Source organism: Ceratotherium simum, chromosome 35 (assembly GCF_057802395.1).
Source record: "Ceratotherium simum simum isolate JZ-2026a chromosome 35, ASM5780239v1, whole genome shotgun sequence".
Classification (NCBI taxonomy): Eukaryota; Metazoa; Chordata; class Mammalia; order Perissodactyla; family Rhinocerotidae; genus Ceratotherium; species Ceratotherium simum.
In genome coordinates this window covers 1,153,713-1,173,968 of record NC_141934.1, presented here as the reverse complement: position 1 = coordinate 1,173,968, position 20,256 = coordinate 1,153,713, and the positions used below count along the sequence as shown (strand labels likewise).

Genomic DNA, 20,256 nt, shown 5'->3' with positions numbered 1-20,256 from the left:
AGAAAAGGGGCTATTGCAGCAGATAAGTAACAAGACAGGTACACTTGAGGGAAAGGAGAGTTGTGACACAGCACCAAGTCCAACTTGAGTAGGAGATGTGCTGTCAATTCTTGAAAACTTTACAGCACTTGAAATACAGACTGGTTGTTTTCAGGGCAAAAATAAATTTCTACCATCTATTTGAGTCAACACAGGATGCCCCACCTAAGGTTACCTGAGAATACTGCTTCCTCTAAGTAAACTTTCCATAAGTTTACTCCATAAGTTTCTACTCCAGACCTAAAAGCAGTCTGCCACTGCCATCAGGCAACTCCCTTTAATTAGAGTGGCACTGCAGGGGATGTCTCCAGGAGGTGGCTATGAATATTCAGTCACAGCAGACATAATGACAGGCCCAGCGGCTCCACACAGGCACAGGGAGACCAGAGGCACCCACTGGCTTCAGCTCAGCATAGTGTTAAAGCTGCTCTTCCTGGTGCCAATGTGACGTGACCCAGAAGGCCTGCCAGGCAGCGGAACCATACCTGGATAAACCTGTTTTCTGCGAACTTGAGGCAAGACCCCTAGTGGACTCTAAACCAACTCTGTCTTGGGCTCTCTGCTGCTCAATGTCTTCATCAGATTTGGATGAAGTGCACTAAATCCTCAGGTAAATCTCAGAGATGGGCAAGTCCAAAGCTCATATAATATTCAAAATAACACGAGCTTTTACACATGTAAGTGTTCTGCAATGAAAAGTTTATTAAGAAAAAAATAATGGCATGGGCATGAGGAACAGTGGACAGAAATCAAGAAGGTGAAATTCATTAGAGATACAGGTGAACTCCAACCCTTGAGTTTAAACAAATGTGTCCAGTGGGTTGGCAATGTCCTCAAGGGAGGTGGGTGCGTTGATCAGCTCAAGGCTGAAGCCTACTTGTTGGACCAGGGTCTTGTTCCCACACCGGTCTCAGCCCATCCCTAAACAGTGTGTCCAGCAGCTAGGGGACAGTGCTGAGGACAACGAAGGCACCATCTGCTAATGTCTGAGAGGCTATGCAAGCCCGTGGAAGGGCTAAGGCTGACAAGTGCCTGCCAGGCTGCACCTAGGAAGGATCCCTGGCCTCAACACTGCACCCCAGCTTCAAGGAGGAGCTAGACAGTCACAAGGGTGCAAGGGGCTCCTTGACAAAGGGAAGTCCAGTTGAGACAACCTTGAAAGCCACTTAACTTTTGTCAGCAAGGGCTGAGCTGGAAAAAATATTAAGGATCCAGCATGTAGGCAAGCCACTGGATATTCCTTTTACAGGAGCTGAACATCCCTGCTTTAGAGACTAGGGCCAACTCTGTGTCCTTAACCAATAAACAGCTCCAAGTTAGCTCACCCTTGGGAATCAAAACCATTTTTAGGCAGGCAGCTTCTAGAGGGAGAAGAGAGTAGTGAAGGCTCATTAGATTGTCTGGTCACGCATCTGAAGATGTTTTTGATGTAATAAATCAAACTAGTCACTTGGGCCATGGATGATTAGAGGGCAACATGTGGGCATGCATGCACATACATCCCCCCACCTTTCTGTGCCTCACCTGGTCAATCGCTGTCTCCTGAACGGGTTGGTCTCCTCAAGAATGTGAGCCCAGAGCTCTGGATCCTTCCTGCGAACCAGGTAGTGGGCCTCGCTTTTGAACAGAGAATTCTCATTGCAAACCTGAAATGAGCACACTCATGTGTATAACACAAGCAGTCAACCAATGGAAGCTACTTACGGAACCCACCCCAGCTGGTTCCCTCTGACCCTGACACTTGTTTGGTGGAGAGCCAGAGCCCAAGAGAGACGCAGCATCATCGGACCAGCATCCCCCCAAAGGTTGACAATGTACTCCTCAGAGTGACAAATTACCCCCAAAGGCCCATTTCTGTTTACAACTTATAGCAGAGGTGCAGCTCCTCCCCCATGAACGTGTCACTCTAAAGCAGTGCTCCCCAGCAGAACTTTCTGAGGTGAAAATGTTCTTGATTTGTACTGTGCTATACAGCCACCACTAGCCACAGGAGGCTACAGATCATTTGAAATGTAGTGGATGAAGCAGGAACTAAGTTTTTAATTTTAGTTAATTTAAATTTAAATACTCACATGTAGCTAGCTCTAAACTATCTCCAAAGTGTTATCAGAATAGTCTAGAACTGGTATAAAACAGCATATATGCTGCAACATTTTAAGGCCTACAAACACTAAACTATGCTTTCATTGACTGAACTTGAGATCCTTTTTTCTTCCAATTATTTCATTGAGGTCATAATGCTTTATAACTGTGTAATTTCAGGTGTACATTACTGTTCATCAGTTTCTGTATAGACTGCATCATGCTCACTACAAATAGTCTAATTTTTCTCCGTCACCATATATATGTGCCCCTTTAGCCCTTATGCGCACCCCAAACCCCCTTCCCCTGTGGTAACCACTAATCTGTTCTCTTTGTCCATGTATTTGTTTATCTTCTACATATGAATGAAACCATATGGTGTCTGTCTTTCTCTGTCTGGCTTATTTCGTTTAACACAATACCCTCAAGGTCCATCCATGTTGTTGCAAATGGGATGATTTTGTCTTTTTTTTTATGGCTGAGTAGTATTCCACTGTATATATACACCACATCTTGTTTACTCATTTATCAGTTGATGGGCACTTAGGTTGCTTGCATGTCTTGACTATTGTGAATAGTGCTGCAATGAACATAGGGGTGCATAAGTCTTTTTGAATTGCTGATTTCAAGTTCTTTGGATAAATACTCAGTAGTGGGATAGCTGGATCATACGGTATTTCTATTTTTAATTTTTTGAGGAATCTCCATACTGTTTACCATAGTGGCTGCACCAGTTTGCATTCCCACCAGCAATGTATGAGGGTTCCCTTTTCTCCACATCCTCTCCAACATTTGTTGTTTTTTGTCCTGGTAATTATACCCATTCTAACAGGTGTTAGGTAATATCTCATTATAGTTTTGATTTGCATTTCCCTGATGATTAGTGATGTTGAACATCTTTTCATGTGCCTGTTGGTCATCTGTATATCTTCTTCGGAAAAATGTCTGTTCATATTCTCTGCCCATTTTTTAATTGGATTGTTTGTTTTTTTGTTGTTGAGTTGTATGAGTTTTTTATCTATTCTGGAGATGAACCCCTTGTTGGATATACGATTTGCAAATATTTTCTCCCAGTTGGTGGATTGTCTTTTCATCTTGTTGATAGTTTCCTTTGTCTTGCAGAAGCTCTTTGGTCTGATGTAATCCCATTTGTTTATTTTTTCTTTTGTTTCCAATGCCTGAGAAGACATGGTATTCAAAAAGATGCTGCTAAGACCAATGTCAAAGAGTGTACTGCCTATATTTTCTTCTAGGAGTTTTATGGTTTCAGGTCTTACATGCAAGTCTTGAACACATTTTGAGTTAATTTTTGTGTACGGTGTAAGATAATGGTCTACTTTCATTCTTTTGCACGTGGCTGTCCCATTTTCCCAACACCATTTATTGAAGAGACTTTCCTTTCTCCATTGTGTGTTCTTGGCTCCTTTGTCAAAGATTAGCTATCAGAGGATGTGTGGTTTTATTTCTAGGTTTTCAACTCTGTTCCATTGATCTGTGTTTCTGTTTTTGTGCCAGTTCTACGCTGTTTTGATTACTACAGCTTTATAGTATATTTTGAAGTCAGGGCTGACACCTCCAGCTTTGTTCTTTCTTCTCAGGATTGCTTTGGCTATTCGGGGTCTTGTGTTGTTCCATATAAATTTTAGGACTCTTTGTTCTATTTCTGTGAAGAATGTCATTGGGATTCTGATTGGGATTGCATTGAATCTGTAGATTGCTTTAGGTAATATGGACATTTTAACTGTTAATTCTTCCAATCCATGAGCACAGAGTAGCTTTCCATTTCTTCGTGTCTTCTTCAACTTCTTTCAACAATGTTTTATAGTTTTCAGTGTGCAGGACTTTCACCTCCTTGGTTAAATTTATGCCTAGATATTTTATTCTTTTTGTTGTGATTGTAAATGAGATTGTATTCTTGACTTCTCTTTCTGCTAGTTCGTTATTAGAGTATAGAAATGCAACTGATTTTTGTAAGTTGACTTTGTAATTTTTGTATCCTGAAACTTTGCTGTAGCTGTTGATTATTTCTAATAGTTTTCTAGTGGATTCCTTAAGGTTTTCTACATAGAATCATGTTGTCCACAAACAGTGAGAGTTTCATTTCTTCCTTTCCAATTTGGATTCCTTTTATTTCTTTTTCTTGCCCAATCGCTCTGGCTAAAACCTCCAGTACTATGTTGAATAGGAGTGGTGAGAGTGGGCACCCTTGTCTTGTTCCCGTCCTCAGAGGGATGGCTTTCAGTTTTTCCCCATTAAGTATGATGTTGGCTGTGGGTCTGCCGCATATGGCCTTTACTATGTTGAGGTACTTTCCTTCTATACTCATTTTGTTGAGAGTTTTTATCATAAATGGATGTTGGATCTCGTCACATGCTTTCTCTGCATCTATTGAGATGATCATGTGATTTTTATTCCTCATTTTGTTAATGTGGTGTATCACATTGATTGATTTGTGGATGTTGAACCATCCCTGCGTCCCTGGTATAAATCCCACCTGATCATGGTCTACGATCCTTTTAATATATTGATGTATGATCCTTTAGCGTATTGCTGTATTCAGTTTGCCAATATTTTGTTGAGGATTTTTGCATTTATGTTCATTGCAATATTTGCCTGTAATTTTCCTTCTTTGTGTTGTCCTTGTCTGGTTTTGGTATTAGGGTGATGTTGGCCTCATAGAATGAGTTAAGAAGTGCTCCATCTTCTTCAATTTTTTGAGTGGTTTGAGAATGAGAGGTATTAAATCTTCTTTGAATGTTTGGTAGAATTCTCCAGAGAAGCCATCTGATCCTGGACTTTTGCTTTTTGGGAGGTTTTTGATTACTGTTACAATATCTTTACCTTTGATTGGTCTATTCAGATTCTCTATTTCTTCTTGATTTAGTATTGGGAAGTTGCATGAATCTAAGAATTTATCCCTTTCTTCTAGGTTATCTAATTTGTTGGCATAAAGTTTTTCACAGTATTCTCTTATAATCCCTTGTACTTGTGTAGTATCCGTTGTAATTTATCCTCTTTTACTTCTTTTTTTTTGTTTGTTTATTGCAGTAACACTGGTTTATAACATTGTGTAAATTTCAGGTGTACATCATTATACTTCTATTTCTGCATAGATTACATCATGTTCACCACCCAAATACTAATTACAACCCATCACCACACACATGTGCCAACTATCCCTTTCGCCCTCCTCCCTCCACCCTTCCCCTCTGGTAACCACCAATCCAGTCTCTGTCTCTAAGTGTTTGTTTATTGTTGTTATTATCTACTACTTAATGAAGGAAATCATACGGTATTTGACCTTCTCTCTCTGACTTACTTCACTTTGCATAATACCCTCAATGTCCATCCATGTTGTCACAAATGGCTGGATTTCATCGTTTCTTATGGCTGAGTAGTATTCCATTGTGTATATATACCACATCTTCTTTATCCATTCGTCCCTTGAGGGGCACGTAGGTTGCTTCCAAGTCTTGGCTATTGTGAATAACGCTGCAATGAACACGGGGGTGCATGTATCTTTACGCACTGGTGTTTTCAAGTTCTTTGGATAAATACCCAGCAGTGGAATAGCTGGATCATATGGTAGTTCTATCCTTGATTTTTTAAGGAATCTCCATAGTGTCTTCCACAGTGGCTGCACCAGTTTGCACTCCCACCAGCAGTGTATGAGAGTTCCCTTCTCTCCACATCCTCTCCAACACATGTTGTTTCCTGTCTTGTTAATTATAGCCATTCTGACAGGCGTGAGGTGATATCTCACTGTAGTTTTGATTTGCATTTCCCTGATAGTTAGTGATTTTGAACATCTTTTCATGTGTCTGTTAGCCATCTGTATATCTTCTTTGGAGAAATGTCGGTTCAGGTCTTTTGCCCATTTTTTAATTGGGTTGGTAGTTTTTTTGTTGTTGAGATGCATGAGTTCTTTATATATTTTGGAAGTTAAGCCCTTATCAGATGTATGGTTTGCAAATATCTTCTCCCAATTGTTAGGTTGTCTTTTTGTTTTGTTGATGGTTTCCTTCGCTGTGTAGAAGCTTTTTAGTTTGATGTAGTCCCATTTGTTTATTTTTTCTATCGTTTCTCTTGCCCGGTCAGACATGGTGCTTGAAAATATGTTGCTAAGACCGATGTCAAAGAGCGTACTGCCTATGTTTTCTTCTAGAAGTTTCATAGTTTCAGGTCTTACATTCAAGTCTTTAATCCATTTGGAGTTAATTTTTGTGTATGGTGTAAGGTAAGGGTCTACTTTCACTTTTTTTGCATGTGGCTATCCAGTTTTCCCAACACCATTTGTTGAAGAGACTTTCTTTTCTCCATTGTATGTTCTTGGCTCCTTTCTCAAAGATTAGCTGTCCATAGGTGTGTGGGTTTATTTCTGGGCTTTCGATTCTATTCCATTGATCTGTGTGTCTGTTTTTGTGCCAGTACCATGCTGTTTTGGTTACTATAGCTGTGTAGTATATTTTGAAATCAGGGAGTGTGATACCTCCAGCTTTGTTCTTTTTTCTCAGGATTCCTTTAGCTATTCGGGTTCTTTTGTTGTTCCATATAAATTTTAGGATTCTTTGTTCTATTTCCGTGAAAAATGTTGTTGGAACTTTGATAGGGATTGCATTGAATCTATAGATTGCTTTAGGAAGTATGGACATCTTAACTATGTTAATTCTTCCAATCCAAGAGCACGGAATATCTTTCCATTTCTTTGTGTCTTCTTCAATTTCTTTCAGCAATGTTTTATAGTTTTTGGTGTACAGATCTTTCACCTCTTTGGTTAAGTTTATTCCTAGGTATTTTATTCTTTTTGTTGCTATTGTAAATGGGACTGTATTCTTAATGTCTCTTTCTGCTACTTCGTTGTTAGTGTATAGAAATGCAACTGATTTTTGTATGTTCATTTTGTATCCTGCAACTTTAACATATTCGATTTATTACTTCTAAAAGTTTTCTGGTGGATTCTTTAGGGTTTTCTATATATAAAATCATGTCATCTGCAAATAGTGACAGTTTCACTTCTTCCTTTCCAATTTGGATCCCTTTTATTTCTTTCTCTTGCCTGATTGCTCTGGCTAGGACTTCCAGTACTAGGTTAAATAGGAGTGGTGACAGTGGGGCATCCTTGTCTGGTTCCTGTTCTTAGAGGGATAGCTTTCAGTTTTTCACCATTGAGGATGATATTAGCTGTGGGTTTGTCGTATATGGCCTTTATTATGTTGAGGTACTTTCCTTCTATCCCCATTTTATTCAGAGTTTTTATCATAAATGGATGCTGTATCTTGTCAAATGCTTTCTCTGCATCTATTGAGATGATCATGTGATTTTTATCCTTCATTTTATTAATGTGGTGTATTACGTTGATTGATTTGCGAATGTTGAACCATCCCTGCATACCTGGAATAAATCCCACTTGATCATGGTGTATAATCTTTTTAATGTATTGTTGTATGCGATTTGCTAATATTTTGTTGAGGATTGTGGCATCGATGTTCATCAGTGATATTGGCCTGTAATTTTCTTTTTTTGTGTTGTCCTTATCTGGTTTTGGTATCAGGGTAATGTCGTCTTCGTAGAATGAGTTAGGGAGCTTCCCTCCCTCCTCAATCTTTTGGAAGAGTTTGAGAAGGACAGGTATTAGTCTTCTTTGAATGTATGGTAGAATTCACCAGGGAAGCCGTCTGGTCCTGGACTTTTATTTTTGGGGAGGTTTTTGATTACTGTTTCGATCTCCTTACGGGTGATTGGTCTATTCGAATTCTCTACTTCTTCTTGACCCAGTTTTGGAAGGCTGTATGATTCTAAGAATTTATCCATTTCTTCCAGATTGTCGAAGTGGTTGGCATATAGCTTTTCATAGTATTCTCTTATAATCTTTTGTATTTCTGAGGTATCTGTTGTAGTTTCTGCGCTTTCATTTCTGATTTTACTTATTTGTGCCTTCTCTCTTTTTTCTTGGTGAGTCTAGCTAAAGGTTTGTCAATTTTGTTTATCTTTTCAAAGAACCAGCTCTTGGTTTTATTAATTTTTTCTATTGTTTTTTTAGTCTCTATTTCATTTATTTCTGCTCCAATTTTTATTATTTCCCTTCTTCTACTGATTTTGGGCTTTGTTTTTTCTTCTTTTTCCAGTTCCTTTAGGTGTATTGTTAGATTCTTTATTTGAGATTTTTCTTGTTTGTTGAGATAGGCCTGTATTGCTATAAACTTCCCTCTTAGAACCGCTTTTGCTGTATCCCATAAATTCTGGCATGTCGTATTTTCATTTTCATTTGTCTCCACGTATTTTTGATTTCTTCTTTGATTTCTTCGTTGACCCAGTCGGTGGTCAGTAGCATTTTGTTTAGTCTCCACGTATTTGTGGCTTTTTTGATTTTCTTCCTATAGTTGAGTTCGTGTTTCAGAGTGTTGTGGTCAGAAAAAGATGCTTGGTATTATTTCAATCTTCTTAAATCTATGGAGACTTGTTTTGTGGCCTAATATGTGATCAATCCTGGAGAATGTTCCATGTGCATTTGAAAAGAACATGTATTCTTCGGTTTTTGGATGGAATGCTCTGTATATATCTACTAGGTCCATCTGTTCTAGTGTGTCATTTAAGGCCAGTGTTTCCTTATTGATCTTCTGTTTGGATGATCTATCCGTTGGTGTAAGTGGAGTGTTAAAGTCTCCTACTATTATTGTGTTACTGTCTATTTCTCTTTTTATGTCTGTTAATAATTGCTTTATATATTTAGGTGCACCTACATTGGGTGCGTAGATATTTACAAGTGTTATATCCTCTTGTTGGATTGTTCCCTTGATCATTATGTAATGCCCTTCTTTGTCTCTTTTTAAAGTTTTTGTTTTAAAGTCTATTTTGTCTGATATGAGTACTGCTACCCCAGCTTTTCTTTTCATTGCCATTTGCATGGAGTATCTTTTTCCATCCCTTCACTTTCAGTTTGTGAGTGTCTTTAGGTCTGAAGTGTGTCTCTTGTATGCAGCATATACATGGGTCTTGTTTTTTTATCCAGTCAGCCACCCTATGCCTTTTAATTGGAGCATTTAGCCCATTGACATTTAAAGGAGCTATTGATAAGTATGTACTTACCGCCATTTTTTAACTTTTTTTTTCCTCAGTGTTTTAGTAGTCCTTCTCTGTTCCTTTCTTCTTCTATAGAGAATTGATGGTCTCTTTACTTTGATCTCTGTCTGAAAGCTCTACTCTTTAACTCCCCTCCTCCCTCCTTTTATGTTTTTGATATCATATCTAACCTCTTTTTCGTGCATTTGTATCCATTACCCTCTTATCATGGAAATAGACAATTTTTCCCATTTGTGGTCTTCTCTTTTCCCTTTAAATCAGTCCCTTTAACATTTCTTGTAGCACTGGTTTCTTGGTGACAAACTCCTTTAATTTTTGCTTGTCTGGGAAATTTTTGATCTCTCCTTCCATTTTGAATGATAACCTTGCTGGGTAGAGTATTCTTGGCTATAGGTTTTTTCCTTTTAGCACTTTAAATATATCATGCCACTCTCTTCTAGCCTGTAAGGTTTCTGCTGAGAAGTCAGCTGACAGCCTTATGGGGTTTCCTTTGTACGTAACTTGACTTTCTCTTGCGGCTTTTAGGATTCTCACTTTATCTTTAACTCTGGGCATTTTGATTATGATGTGTCTTGGTGTGGGCCCTTTGGGTTTATCTTGTTGGGGCTCTCTGTGCTTCCTGTACCTGGATGTCTGTTTCCTTCCTTAGGTTAGGGAAGTTTTCATCTATTATTTCTTGAAATAGATTCTCTGCCCCTTTGTCTCGATCTTCTCCTTCCGGGACACCTATAACACGGATGTTAGCGTGCTTGATGTTGTCCCAGAGGTCCCTTAGACCGTCCTCACTCTTTTTAATTCTTTTCTCTTTTACCTGTTCAGCTTGGGTAATTTCTTCCAGTCTTTCGTCCAGCTCACAGATCCGTTCTTCTGTATCCTCTACTCTGCTTTTGAGTCCCTCTAGTGAATTTTTCATTTCCAGTATTGTATTCTTCATTTCTGATTGGTTCTTTTATATCTTCCATTTCTTTGTTGCCATTCTCACTGAGTTCATCTATTCTTCTCCCCACATCAGTGAGCATCCTTAATACTCTTTGTTTGAACTCTCCGTCAGGTACGTTGCTCATTTCTGTTTCACTTAGTTCCTTTTCTGGGGTTTTGTCCTGTTCCCTTACTTGGAATGTGTTCCTTTGCCTCCTCATTTTGCCTCTTTCCCTGTGCTTGTGTCTACGTATTAGGTAGGTCAGCTACGTCTCCTGCTCTTGGATAGGTGACCTTATGTAAGTGATGGCTTAGGAGGCCTGCAGTGTGCTTCCCTCAGTTCTCAATGTTCCAGGGGTGACCCCTATGTGGGCTACGTGTGTCCTTCTGTTGTGGCCTGTTTGCTCTCCCTGTAGGCGCCCAGGGAGGCCGAGTTATGCTCCTGGCCAGCTGTTGTAATGCTCAGCTGCTTGTAGTTGTTGTGGGCCCTTCAGTCTCTTTATCAGGTGTGGGGAGCCCCAGCACAGTTGGCTGCAAGTTCTAATACCACATTTGTGTTGCAGTATTTCTTTTAAGTGAGTAGGCCCCCAGCGTGGCAGGTTGTTAGGCTCAGGGGTTTACAATTGCTGTAAGCCTCCAGCCTTTAGGTCTCTTGTCAGCGCTCTGAGGATTGCAGCTGCGTGGCTGGCCTCAGGCACGGAAGCACCCAATTGTTTCAGGCTTTGGAAGGTGGGGCAAACCCCCTATGTGGGTCTTTGAGAAGCACAAGTCTTCTGCAGCTGACAAGCCCTGCCACCCACAGGTCCACACACAGTCAACACAGTCCTGCCCCATGTTCGCGCCCCGACCTCCCGAAGTGGACCCAGTCTCTCCCCAGCAGGAGGCCCACACTCCACTGCCGCCCCACACTCTCCACCCACTCCTTGTGCATGCCCTGCTCCTCTGAAGTGGGTTCAGTTGCCAGGCTGCAAAGAATCCAGTCACCAATCTATGTATGCCCACAAGTTGCCTGAGGGCTTGTTGTTGGGTGGGGCCAGTCTCTAGGGTGGGTTGCCTGCCGTGGCTGAGCTGGATTAAATCGGTGCTCTAGTGGGTGGGGCAGATCCTGGGCTAGCAGGCCCCAAGGAGGACTCCAATGGTGTCTGTTTCAGCACGCCCACACCAGGCCACGACAATGGCTGCCGCCAATGTCCCAGTCCCTGGAGACGTCTCACCTCTCACTGAGATGCACTCAGGGCCTATCAGGTGAGTCTCTTTTCACCAAACCACTATGCACCTTTCTTTCTGGTGATTTTAGGATGCTTTCTGAAATGGGTGAGTTAGTGCGTGGGCCCTTTAAGAGCCAGTTTTAGTTTCTTTGTGAACCAGCTTTTCTGGGGGTACTCCCCAACGTTTTAGTAGCAGGCAAAGTCAGATATTATGCCGCTTGTCTCCATTGAGCTGGGTCCACAAAATGCCCACAGCGTGGTCGCTCCCCGGCTCAGGGCCCCGCTCTTTCAGGGAGGGCTGCGTACCTTTGGGCTGTTCCCAGGCAGCCGTGAGGTGCTGCAGCTTGTGAAGGCGGCGTTTTTCCTCTCCAGAAGGGAGTTTCTGCCTCTTCTAACTCAGTTAGGATTGTCCGTTGTTGCAGGAGTTCCTCTTATCCAGCTTTCAGTTCTATCTCAGGGGTAATTTTTCCACGAGTAGTTATAAATTGGCTGTGTCTGCAGGAGGAGGTGAGTTCAGAGTCTGCCTATGCTGCCATCTTGACTTCTCACAGGGTTTTCCTCTTTTATTTCTAATTTTATTTATTTGAGCCTTCTCTCTTTTTTCTTAGTGAGTCTGGCTAAGGGTTTGTCAATTTTGTTTATCTTCTCAAAGAACCCGGTCTTAGTTTCAGTGATCCTTTCTACTGGTTTTTTTTGGTCTCTATTTTGTTTACTTTTGCTCCATTTTTTATTATTTCCCTTCTTCTACTGACTTTGGGCGTTGTTTGTTCTTCTTTTTCTAGTTCTGTTAGGTGTAGTTTAAGATTACTTATTTGAGGTTTTTCTTGTTTGTTGATGTGGGCCTGTATTGCTATGGATTTCCCTCTTAGAACAGCTTTTGCTGCATCCCATAAGAGTTGGTGTGATGTATTTTCATTGTCATTTGTCTCCAGGTGTTTTTTGATTTCTTCTTTGATTTCTTCATCAATCCAATGGTTGTTCAGTAGCATGCTGTTTTGTCTCCATGTACCTGTGGATTTCTCAGCTTTTTTTCTTTTAGTAGATTTCTAGTTTCACAGCATTGTGGTCAGAAAAGATGATTGATATGATTTCAATCTTCTTAAATTTATTGAGGCTTGCCTTGTTTCCCAACATAATGGTCTGTCTTTGAGAATGTTCCATGTACACTTGAGAAGAATGTGTATTCTGCTGTTTTTGGATGGAATGTTCTATACATATCTAGTAAGTCCATCTGGTCTAGTTTTTCATTTAAGTCCACCGTTTCCTTGATGATCTATGCTTTGATGTAAGTGGGGTATTAAGGACCCCTACTTTTATTGTGTTGCTGTTAATTTCTCCCTTTAGGTCTGTTAATAGTTGCTTTATATACTTTGGTGCTCCCGTGTTAAGTGCGTATATATTCGTAAGTGTTATGTTCTTGGTGGAATGTCCCTTTTATCATTATATACTGCCCCCTTCATCTCTCACTGCCATTTTAATCTTGAAGTCTGCTTTGTCTGATGTAAGTATGACAACACCTGCTTTCTTTTGCTTGCCATTTGCTTGGAGCATCATCTTCCATCCCTTCACTCTCAGCCTATGTTTGTCTTTAGAGCTGTGTTTCCTGGAGGCAGCATCTTGTTGGGTCTTGTTTTTTAATCCATCCAGCCACTCTGTGTCTTTTGATTGGAGAATTCAATCCATTTACATTTAGAGTGATTACTGATATATGAAGGCTTAGTACTGCCATTTTATCTCTTGTTTTCCAGTTGTTCGATATTTCCATTGTTACTTTTCCCTTGTATTTCTGTCTGCCATTTCAGTTTGGTGGTTTTCTGTGATGGTTTCCTCAGTTTTCTCTTTATTTGTGATTTATTTTTTGTTTAGTGGTTACCATGAAGTTTGTATATAAGATTTCATAGAGGAGATAGTCCATTTTCTGATAGCCTCTTATCTCCATTAGCCTATGCAGGTTCCACCTCTTTTCTCTTCCCCATCTAAGTTATTGTTATCCCAAATTATTCTCTTTTGTGTTGTGAGTTTGTGATTAAAATGAAGCGTTTATAGTTACTTTTGATGCTTTCCTTCCCTTTATCTTTATGTTATAATTGTTTCCTAAACTGTTCTGATAGAGTTGCAATTTTCCGATTTTCTTCGTCTATTTCTCCTTGCTCAAGGCTTTGTAAACCTTTGCCTTTTTGTTTCAGGTATGACAGTATCCTTGATCATGTCTTGTTAAGGGAGGTCTAGTGGTGGTGAACTCCCTCAGCTGCTGTTTATCTGGGAAAGTTTTTATGTCTCCATCATACCTGAAGGATAGTTTTGCTGGATGGAGTATTCTTGGCTGGATGTTTTTGTCTTTCAGTATTTTGAATATATCATTCCAATCTCTCCTAGCCTATAAGGTTTCTGCTGAGAAATCTGCTGAAAGCCTGATGTGAGTTCTTTTGTAGATTATTCTCCTCTGCCTTGCTGCCCTTAATATTTTTTGTCATTGACTTTTGTCAGTTTTACTATCATATGCCTTGGAGAAAGTCTTTTTGCACTGATGTAATTAGAAGTTCTATTGGCTTTATATACTTGTAAGTCCAGTTCCTTCCCCAGGTTTGGGAAGTTCTCAGCTATTATGTCCTTGAACAAGCTCTCTGCTCCTTTTTCCTGCTCTTCTCCCTCTGGAACACCTATATTCCTTATGATGCATTTCCTAATTGAGTCAGCTATTTCTCAAAGAATTTCTTCATTTTTTCTAAGTCTTAGTTCTCTCTCCTCCACCTCCTGAAGCATTTATGTATTTCTCTCCTCTAATTCACTAATTCTGTCCTCCAGAACATCAGCTGTGTTTTTTAAGGTTTCTAGATTGTTTTTTTAAATCTCATTCACTGTGTTCTGCATATCTAGAATTTGTTTGGTTTTTAGAGTTTCAATCTCTTTTGTAAAGAAGTCCTTCTGTTCATTAATTTTATTCCTGAGTTCATTGAACTGTCTGAGTTTTCTCATAACTTGTTAAATTTCTTTATGACAACTATTTTGAATTCTCTGTCATTTAGATTGTAAATTTCTGTGACTTGAGGATTGATTTCTGGAGACTTGTCATTTTCCTTCTGCTCTGGAGTGTTAATGTACCTCTACATGGTATTTGATGACGTGATCCTTTGCAGGTGCATAGTGGTAACATGAGGTCACAGATTCCACCTGCCACCAGGGGTAGGGAGGGAGGGCAGGAGCTGTGTTTTCTGAACCCACTACATCTTCAGGAAAATGTGCCCCTGAGCCTAACAACCTGCCACGCTGGGGGCCTACTCACTTAAAAGAAATACTGCAACACAAATGTGGTATTAGAACTTGCAGCCAACTGTGCTGGGGCTCCCCACACCTGATAAAGAGACTGAAGGGCCCACAACAACTACAAGCAGCTGAGCATTACAACAGCTGGCCAGGAGCATAACTCGGCCTCCCTGGGCGCCTACAGGGAGAGCAAACAGGCCACAACAGAAGGACACACGTAGCCCACATAGGGGTCACCCCTGGAACATTGAGAACTGAGGGAAGCACACTGCAGGCCTCCTAAGCCATCACTTACATAAGGTCACCTATCCAAGAGCAGGAGACGTAGCTGACCTACCTAATACGTAGACACAAGCACAGGGAAAGAGGCAAAATGAGGAGGCAAAGGAACACATTCCAAGTAAGGGAACAGGACAAAACCCCAGAAAAGGAACTAAGTGAAACAGAAATGAGCAACGTACCTGACGGAGAGTTCAAACAAAGAGTATTAAGGATGCTCACTGATGTGGGGAGAAGAATAGATGAACTCAGTGAGAATGGCAACAAAGAAATGGAAGATATAAAAAAGAACCAATCAGAAATGAAGAATACAATACTGGAAATGAAAAATTCACTAGAGGGACTCAAAAGCAGAGTAGAGGATACAGAAGAACGGATCTGTGAGCTGGACGAAAGACTGGAAGAAATTACCCAAGCTGAACAGGTAAAAGAGAAAAGAATTAAAAAGAGTGAGGACGGTCTAAGGGACCTCTGGGACAACATCAAGCACGCTAACATCCGTGTTATAGGTGTCCCGGAAGGAGAAGATCGAGACAAAGGGGCAGAGAATCTATTTCAAGAAATAATAGATGAAAACTTCCCTAACCTAAGGAAGGAAACAGACATCCAGGTACAGGAAGCACAGAGAGCCCCAACAAGATAAACCCAAAGGGCCCACACCAAGACACATCATAATCAAAATGCCCAGAGTTAAAGATAAAGTGAGAATCCTAAAAGCCGCAAGAGAAAGTCAAGTTACGTACAAAGGAAACCCCATAAGGCTGTCAGCTGACTTCTCAGCAGAAACCTTACAGGCTAGAAGAGAGTGGCATGATATATTTAAAGTGCTAAAAGGAAAAAACCTATAGCCAAGAATACTCTACCCAGCAAGGTTATCATTCAAAATGGAAGGAGAGATCAAAAATTTCCCAGACAAGCAAAAATTAAAGGAGTTTGTCACCAAGAAACCAGTGCTACAAGAAATGTTAAAGGGACTGATTTAAAGGGAAAAGAGAAGACCACAAATGGGAAAAATTGTCTATTTCCATGATAAGAGGGTAATGGATACAAATGCACGAAAAAGAGGTTAGATATGATATCAAAAACATAAAAGGAGGGAGGAGGGGAGTTAAAGAGTAGAGCTTTCAGACAGAGATCAAAGTAAAGAGACCATCAATTCTCTATAGAAGAAGAAAGGAACAGAGAAGGACTACTAAAACACTGAGGAAAAAAAAAGTTAAAAAATGGCGGTAAGTACATACTTATCAATAGCTCCTTTAAATGTCAATGGGCTAAATGCTCCAATTAAAAGGCATAGGGTGGCTGACTGGATAAAAAAACAAGACCCATGTATATGCTGCATACAAGAGACACACTTCAGACCTAAAGACACTCACAAACTGAAAGTGAAGGGATGGAAAAAGATACTCCATGCAAATGGCAATGAAAAGAAAAGCTGGGGTAGCAGTACTCATATCAGACAAAATAGACTTTAAAACAAAAACTTTAAAAAGAGACAAAGAAGGGCATTACATAATGATCAAGGGAACAATCCAACAAGAGGATATAACACTTGTAAATATCTACGCACCCAATGTAGGTGCACCTAAATATATAAAGCAATTATTAACAGACATAAAAAGAGAAATAGACAGTAACACAATAATAGTAGGAGACTTTAACACTCCACTTACACCAACGGATAGATCATCCAAACAGAAGATCAATAAGGAAACACTGGCCTTAAATGACACACTAGAACAGATGGACCTAGTAGATATATACAGAGCATTCCATCCAAAAACCGAAGAATACATGTTCTTTTCAAATGCACATGGAACATTCTCCAGGATTGATCACATATTAGGCCACAAAACAAGTCTCCATAGATTTAAGAAGATTGAAATAATACCAAGCATCTTTTCTGACCACAACAGTATGAAACTAGAACTCAACTATAGGAAGAAAATCAGAAAAGCCACAAATACGTGGAGATTAAACAAAATGCTACTGAACAACGACTGGGTCAACGAAGAAATCAAAGAAGAAATCAAAAAATACGTGGAGACAAATGAAAATGAAAATACGACATGCCAGAATTTATGGGATACAGCAAAAGCGGTTCTAAGAGGGAAGTTTATAGCAATACAGGCCTATCTCAACAAACAAGAAAAATCTCAAATAAAGAATCTAACAATACACCTAAAGGAACTGGAAAAAGAAGAAAAAACAAAGCCCAAAATCAGTAGAAGAAGGGAAATAATAAAAATTGGAGCAGAAATAAATGAAATAGAGACTAAAAAAACAATAGAAAAAATTAATAAAACCAAGAGCTGGTTCTTTGAAAAGATAAACAAAATTGACAAACCTTTAGCTAGACTCACCAAGAAAAAAGAGAGAAGGCACAAATAAGTAAAATCAGAAATGAAAGCGCAGAAACTACAACAGATACCTCAGAAATACAAAAGATTATAAGAGAATACTATGAAAAGCTATATGCCAACCACTTCGACAATCTGGAAGAAATGGATAAATTCTTAGAATCATACAGCCTTCCAAAACTGGGTCAAGAAGAAGTAGAGAATTCGAATAGACCAATCACCCGTAAGGAGATCGAAACAGTAATCAAAAACCTCCCCAAAAATAAAAGTCCAGGACCAGACGGCTTCCCTGGTGAATTCTACCATACATTCAAAGAAGACTAATACCTGTCCTTCTCAAACTCTTCCAAAAGATTGAGGAGGGAGGGAAGCTCCCTAACTCATTCTACGAAGACGACATTACCCTGATACCAAAACCAGATAAGGACAACACAAAAAAAGAAAATTACAGGCCAATATCACTGATGAACATCGATGCCACAATCCTCAACAAAATATTAGCAAATCGCATACAACAATACATTAAAAAGATTATACACCATGATCAAGTGGGATTTATTCCAGGTATGCAGGGATGGTTCAACATTCGCAAATCAATCAACGTAATACACCACATTAATAAAATGAAGGATAAAAATCACATGATCATCTCAATAGATGCAGAGAAAGCATTTGACAAGATACAGCATCCATTTATGATAAAAACTCTGAATAAAATGGGGATAGAAGGAAAGTACCTCAACATAATAAAGGCCATATACGACAAACCCACAGCTAATATCATCCTCAATGGTGAAAAACTGAAAGCTATCCCTCTAAGAACAGGAACCAGACAAGGATGCCCCACTGTCACCACTCCTATTTAACCTAGTACTGGAAGTCCTAGCCAGAGCAATCAGGCAAGAGAAAGAAATAAAAGGGATCCAAATTGGAAAGGAAGAAGTGAAACTGTCACTATTTGCAGATGACATGATTTTATATATAGAAAACCCTAAAGAATCCACCAGAAAACTTTTAGAAGTAATAAACGAATATGTTAAAGTTGCAGGATACAAAATGAACATACAAAAATCAGTTGCATTTCTATACACTAACAACGAAGTAGCAGAAAGAGACATTAAGAATACAGTCCCATTTACAATAGCAACAAAAAGAATAAAATACCTAGGAATAAACTTAACCAAAGAGGTGAAAGATCTGTACACCAAAAACTATAAAACATTGCTGAAAGAAATTGAAGAAGACACAAAGAAATGGAAAGATATTCCGTGCTCTTGGATTGGAAGAATTAACATAGTTAAGATGTCCATACTTCCTAAAGCAATCTATAGATTCAATGCAATCCCTATCAAAGTTCCAACAACATTTTTCACGGAAATAGAACAAAGAATCCTAAAATTTATATGGAACAACAAAAGAACCCGAATAGCTAAAGGAATCCTGAGAAAAAAGAACAAAGCTGGAGGTATCACACTCCCTGATTTCAAAATATACTACACAGCTATAGTAACCAAAACAGCATGGTACTGGCACAAAAACAGACACACAGATCAATGGAATAGAATCGAAAGCCCAGAAATAAACCCACACACCTATGGACAGCTAATCTTTGAGAAAGGAGCCAAGAACATACAATGGAGAAAAGAAAGTCTCTTCAACAAATGGTGTTGGGAAAACTGGATAGCCACATGCAAAAAAAGTGAAAGTAGACCCTTACCTTACACCATACACAAAAATTAACTCCAAATGGATTAAAGACTTGAATGTAAGACCTGAAACTATGAAACTTCTAGAAGAAAACATAGGCAGTACGCTCTTTGACATCGGTCTTAGCAACATATTTTCAAGCACCATGTCTGACCGGGCAAGAGAAAGCGATAGAAAAAATAAACAAATGGGACTACATCAAACTAAAAGCTTCTGCACAGCGAAGGAAACCATCAACAAAACAAAAAGACAACCTAACAATTGGGAGAAGATATTTGCAAACCATACATCTGATAAGGGCTTAACTTCCAAAATATATAAAGAACTCATGCATCTCAACAACAAAAAAACTACCAACCCAATTAAAAAATGGGCAAAAGACCTGAACCGACATTTCTCCAAAGAAGATATACAGAGGGCTAACAGACACAAGAAAAAATGGTCAAAATCACTAACTATCAGGGAAATGCAAATCAAAACTACAGTGAGATATCACCTCACGCCTGTCAGAATGGCTATAATTAACAAGACAGGAAACAACATGTGTTGGAGAGGATGTGGAGAGAAGGGAACTCTCATACACTGCTGGTGGGAGTGCAAACTGGTGCAGCCACTGTGGAAGACACTATGGAGATTCCTTAAAAAATCAAGGATAGAACTACCATATGATCCAGCTATTCCACTGCTGGGTATTTATCCAAAGAACTTGAAAACACCAGTGCGTAAAGATACATGCACCCCCGTGTTCATTGCAGCGTTATTCACAATAGCCAAGACTTGGAAGCAACCTACGTGCCCCTCAAGGGACGAATGGATAAAGAAGATGTGGTATATATACACAATGGAATACTACTCAGCCATAAGAAACGATGAAATCCAGCCATTTGTGACAACATGGATGGACATTGAGGGTATTATGCAAAGTGAAGTAAGTCAGAGAGAGAAGGTCAAATACCGTATGATTTCCTTCATTAAGTAGTAGATAATAACAACAATAAACAAACACTTAGAGACAGAGACTGGATTGGTGGTTACCAGAGGGGAAGGGTGGAGGGAGGAGGGCGAAAGGGATAGTTGGCACATGTGTGTGGTGATGGGTTGTAATTAGTATTTGGGTGGTGAACATGATGTAATCTATGCAGAAATAGAAGTATAATGATGTACACCTGAAATTTACACAATGTTATAAACCAGTGTTACTGCAATAAACAAACAAAAAATAATAAGATAAAAAGAACCCTGCTAAATTTGGCAGTAACATTCCAAATTGGTCCAATACCAAACATCTTTTGGGTTAAGACAAGAAGCTACTTATGTAC

The 20,256-nt window shown here is 39.5% G+C and overlaps 1 protein-coding gene across 1 annotated transcript in view; it reads right to left on the bottom strand.

Moving 5' to 3' along the window:
* Positions 1 to 20,256, bottom strand: part of CLTCL1 (clathrin heavy chain like 1) — a 124,262-nt gene that overhangs the window by 32,861 nt on the left and 71,145 nt on the right. Inside the window, 1 exon segment of the mRNA XM_087423744.1 lies at positions 1,574 to 1,685. Coding sequence (XP_087279870.1) covers positions 1,574 to 1,685 — 112 coding nt within the window.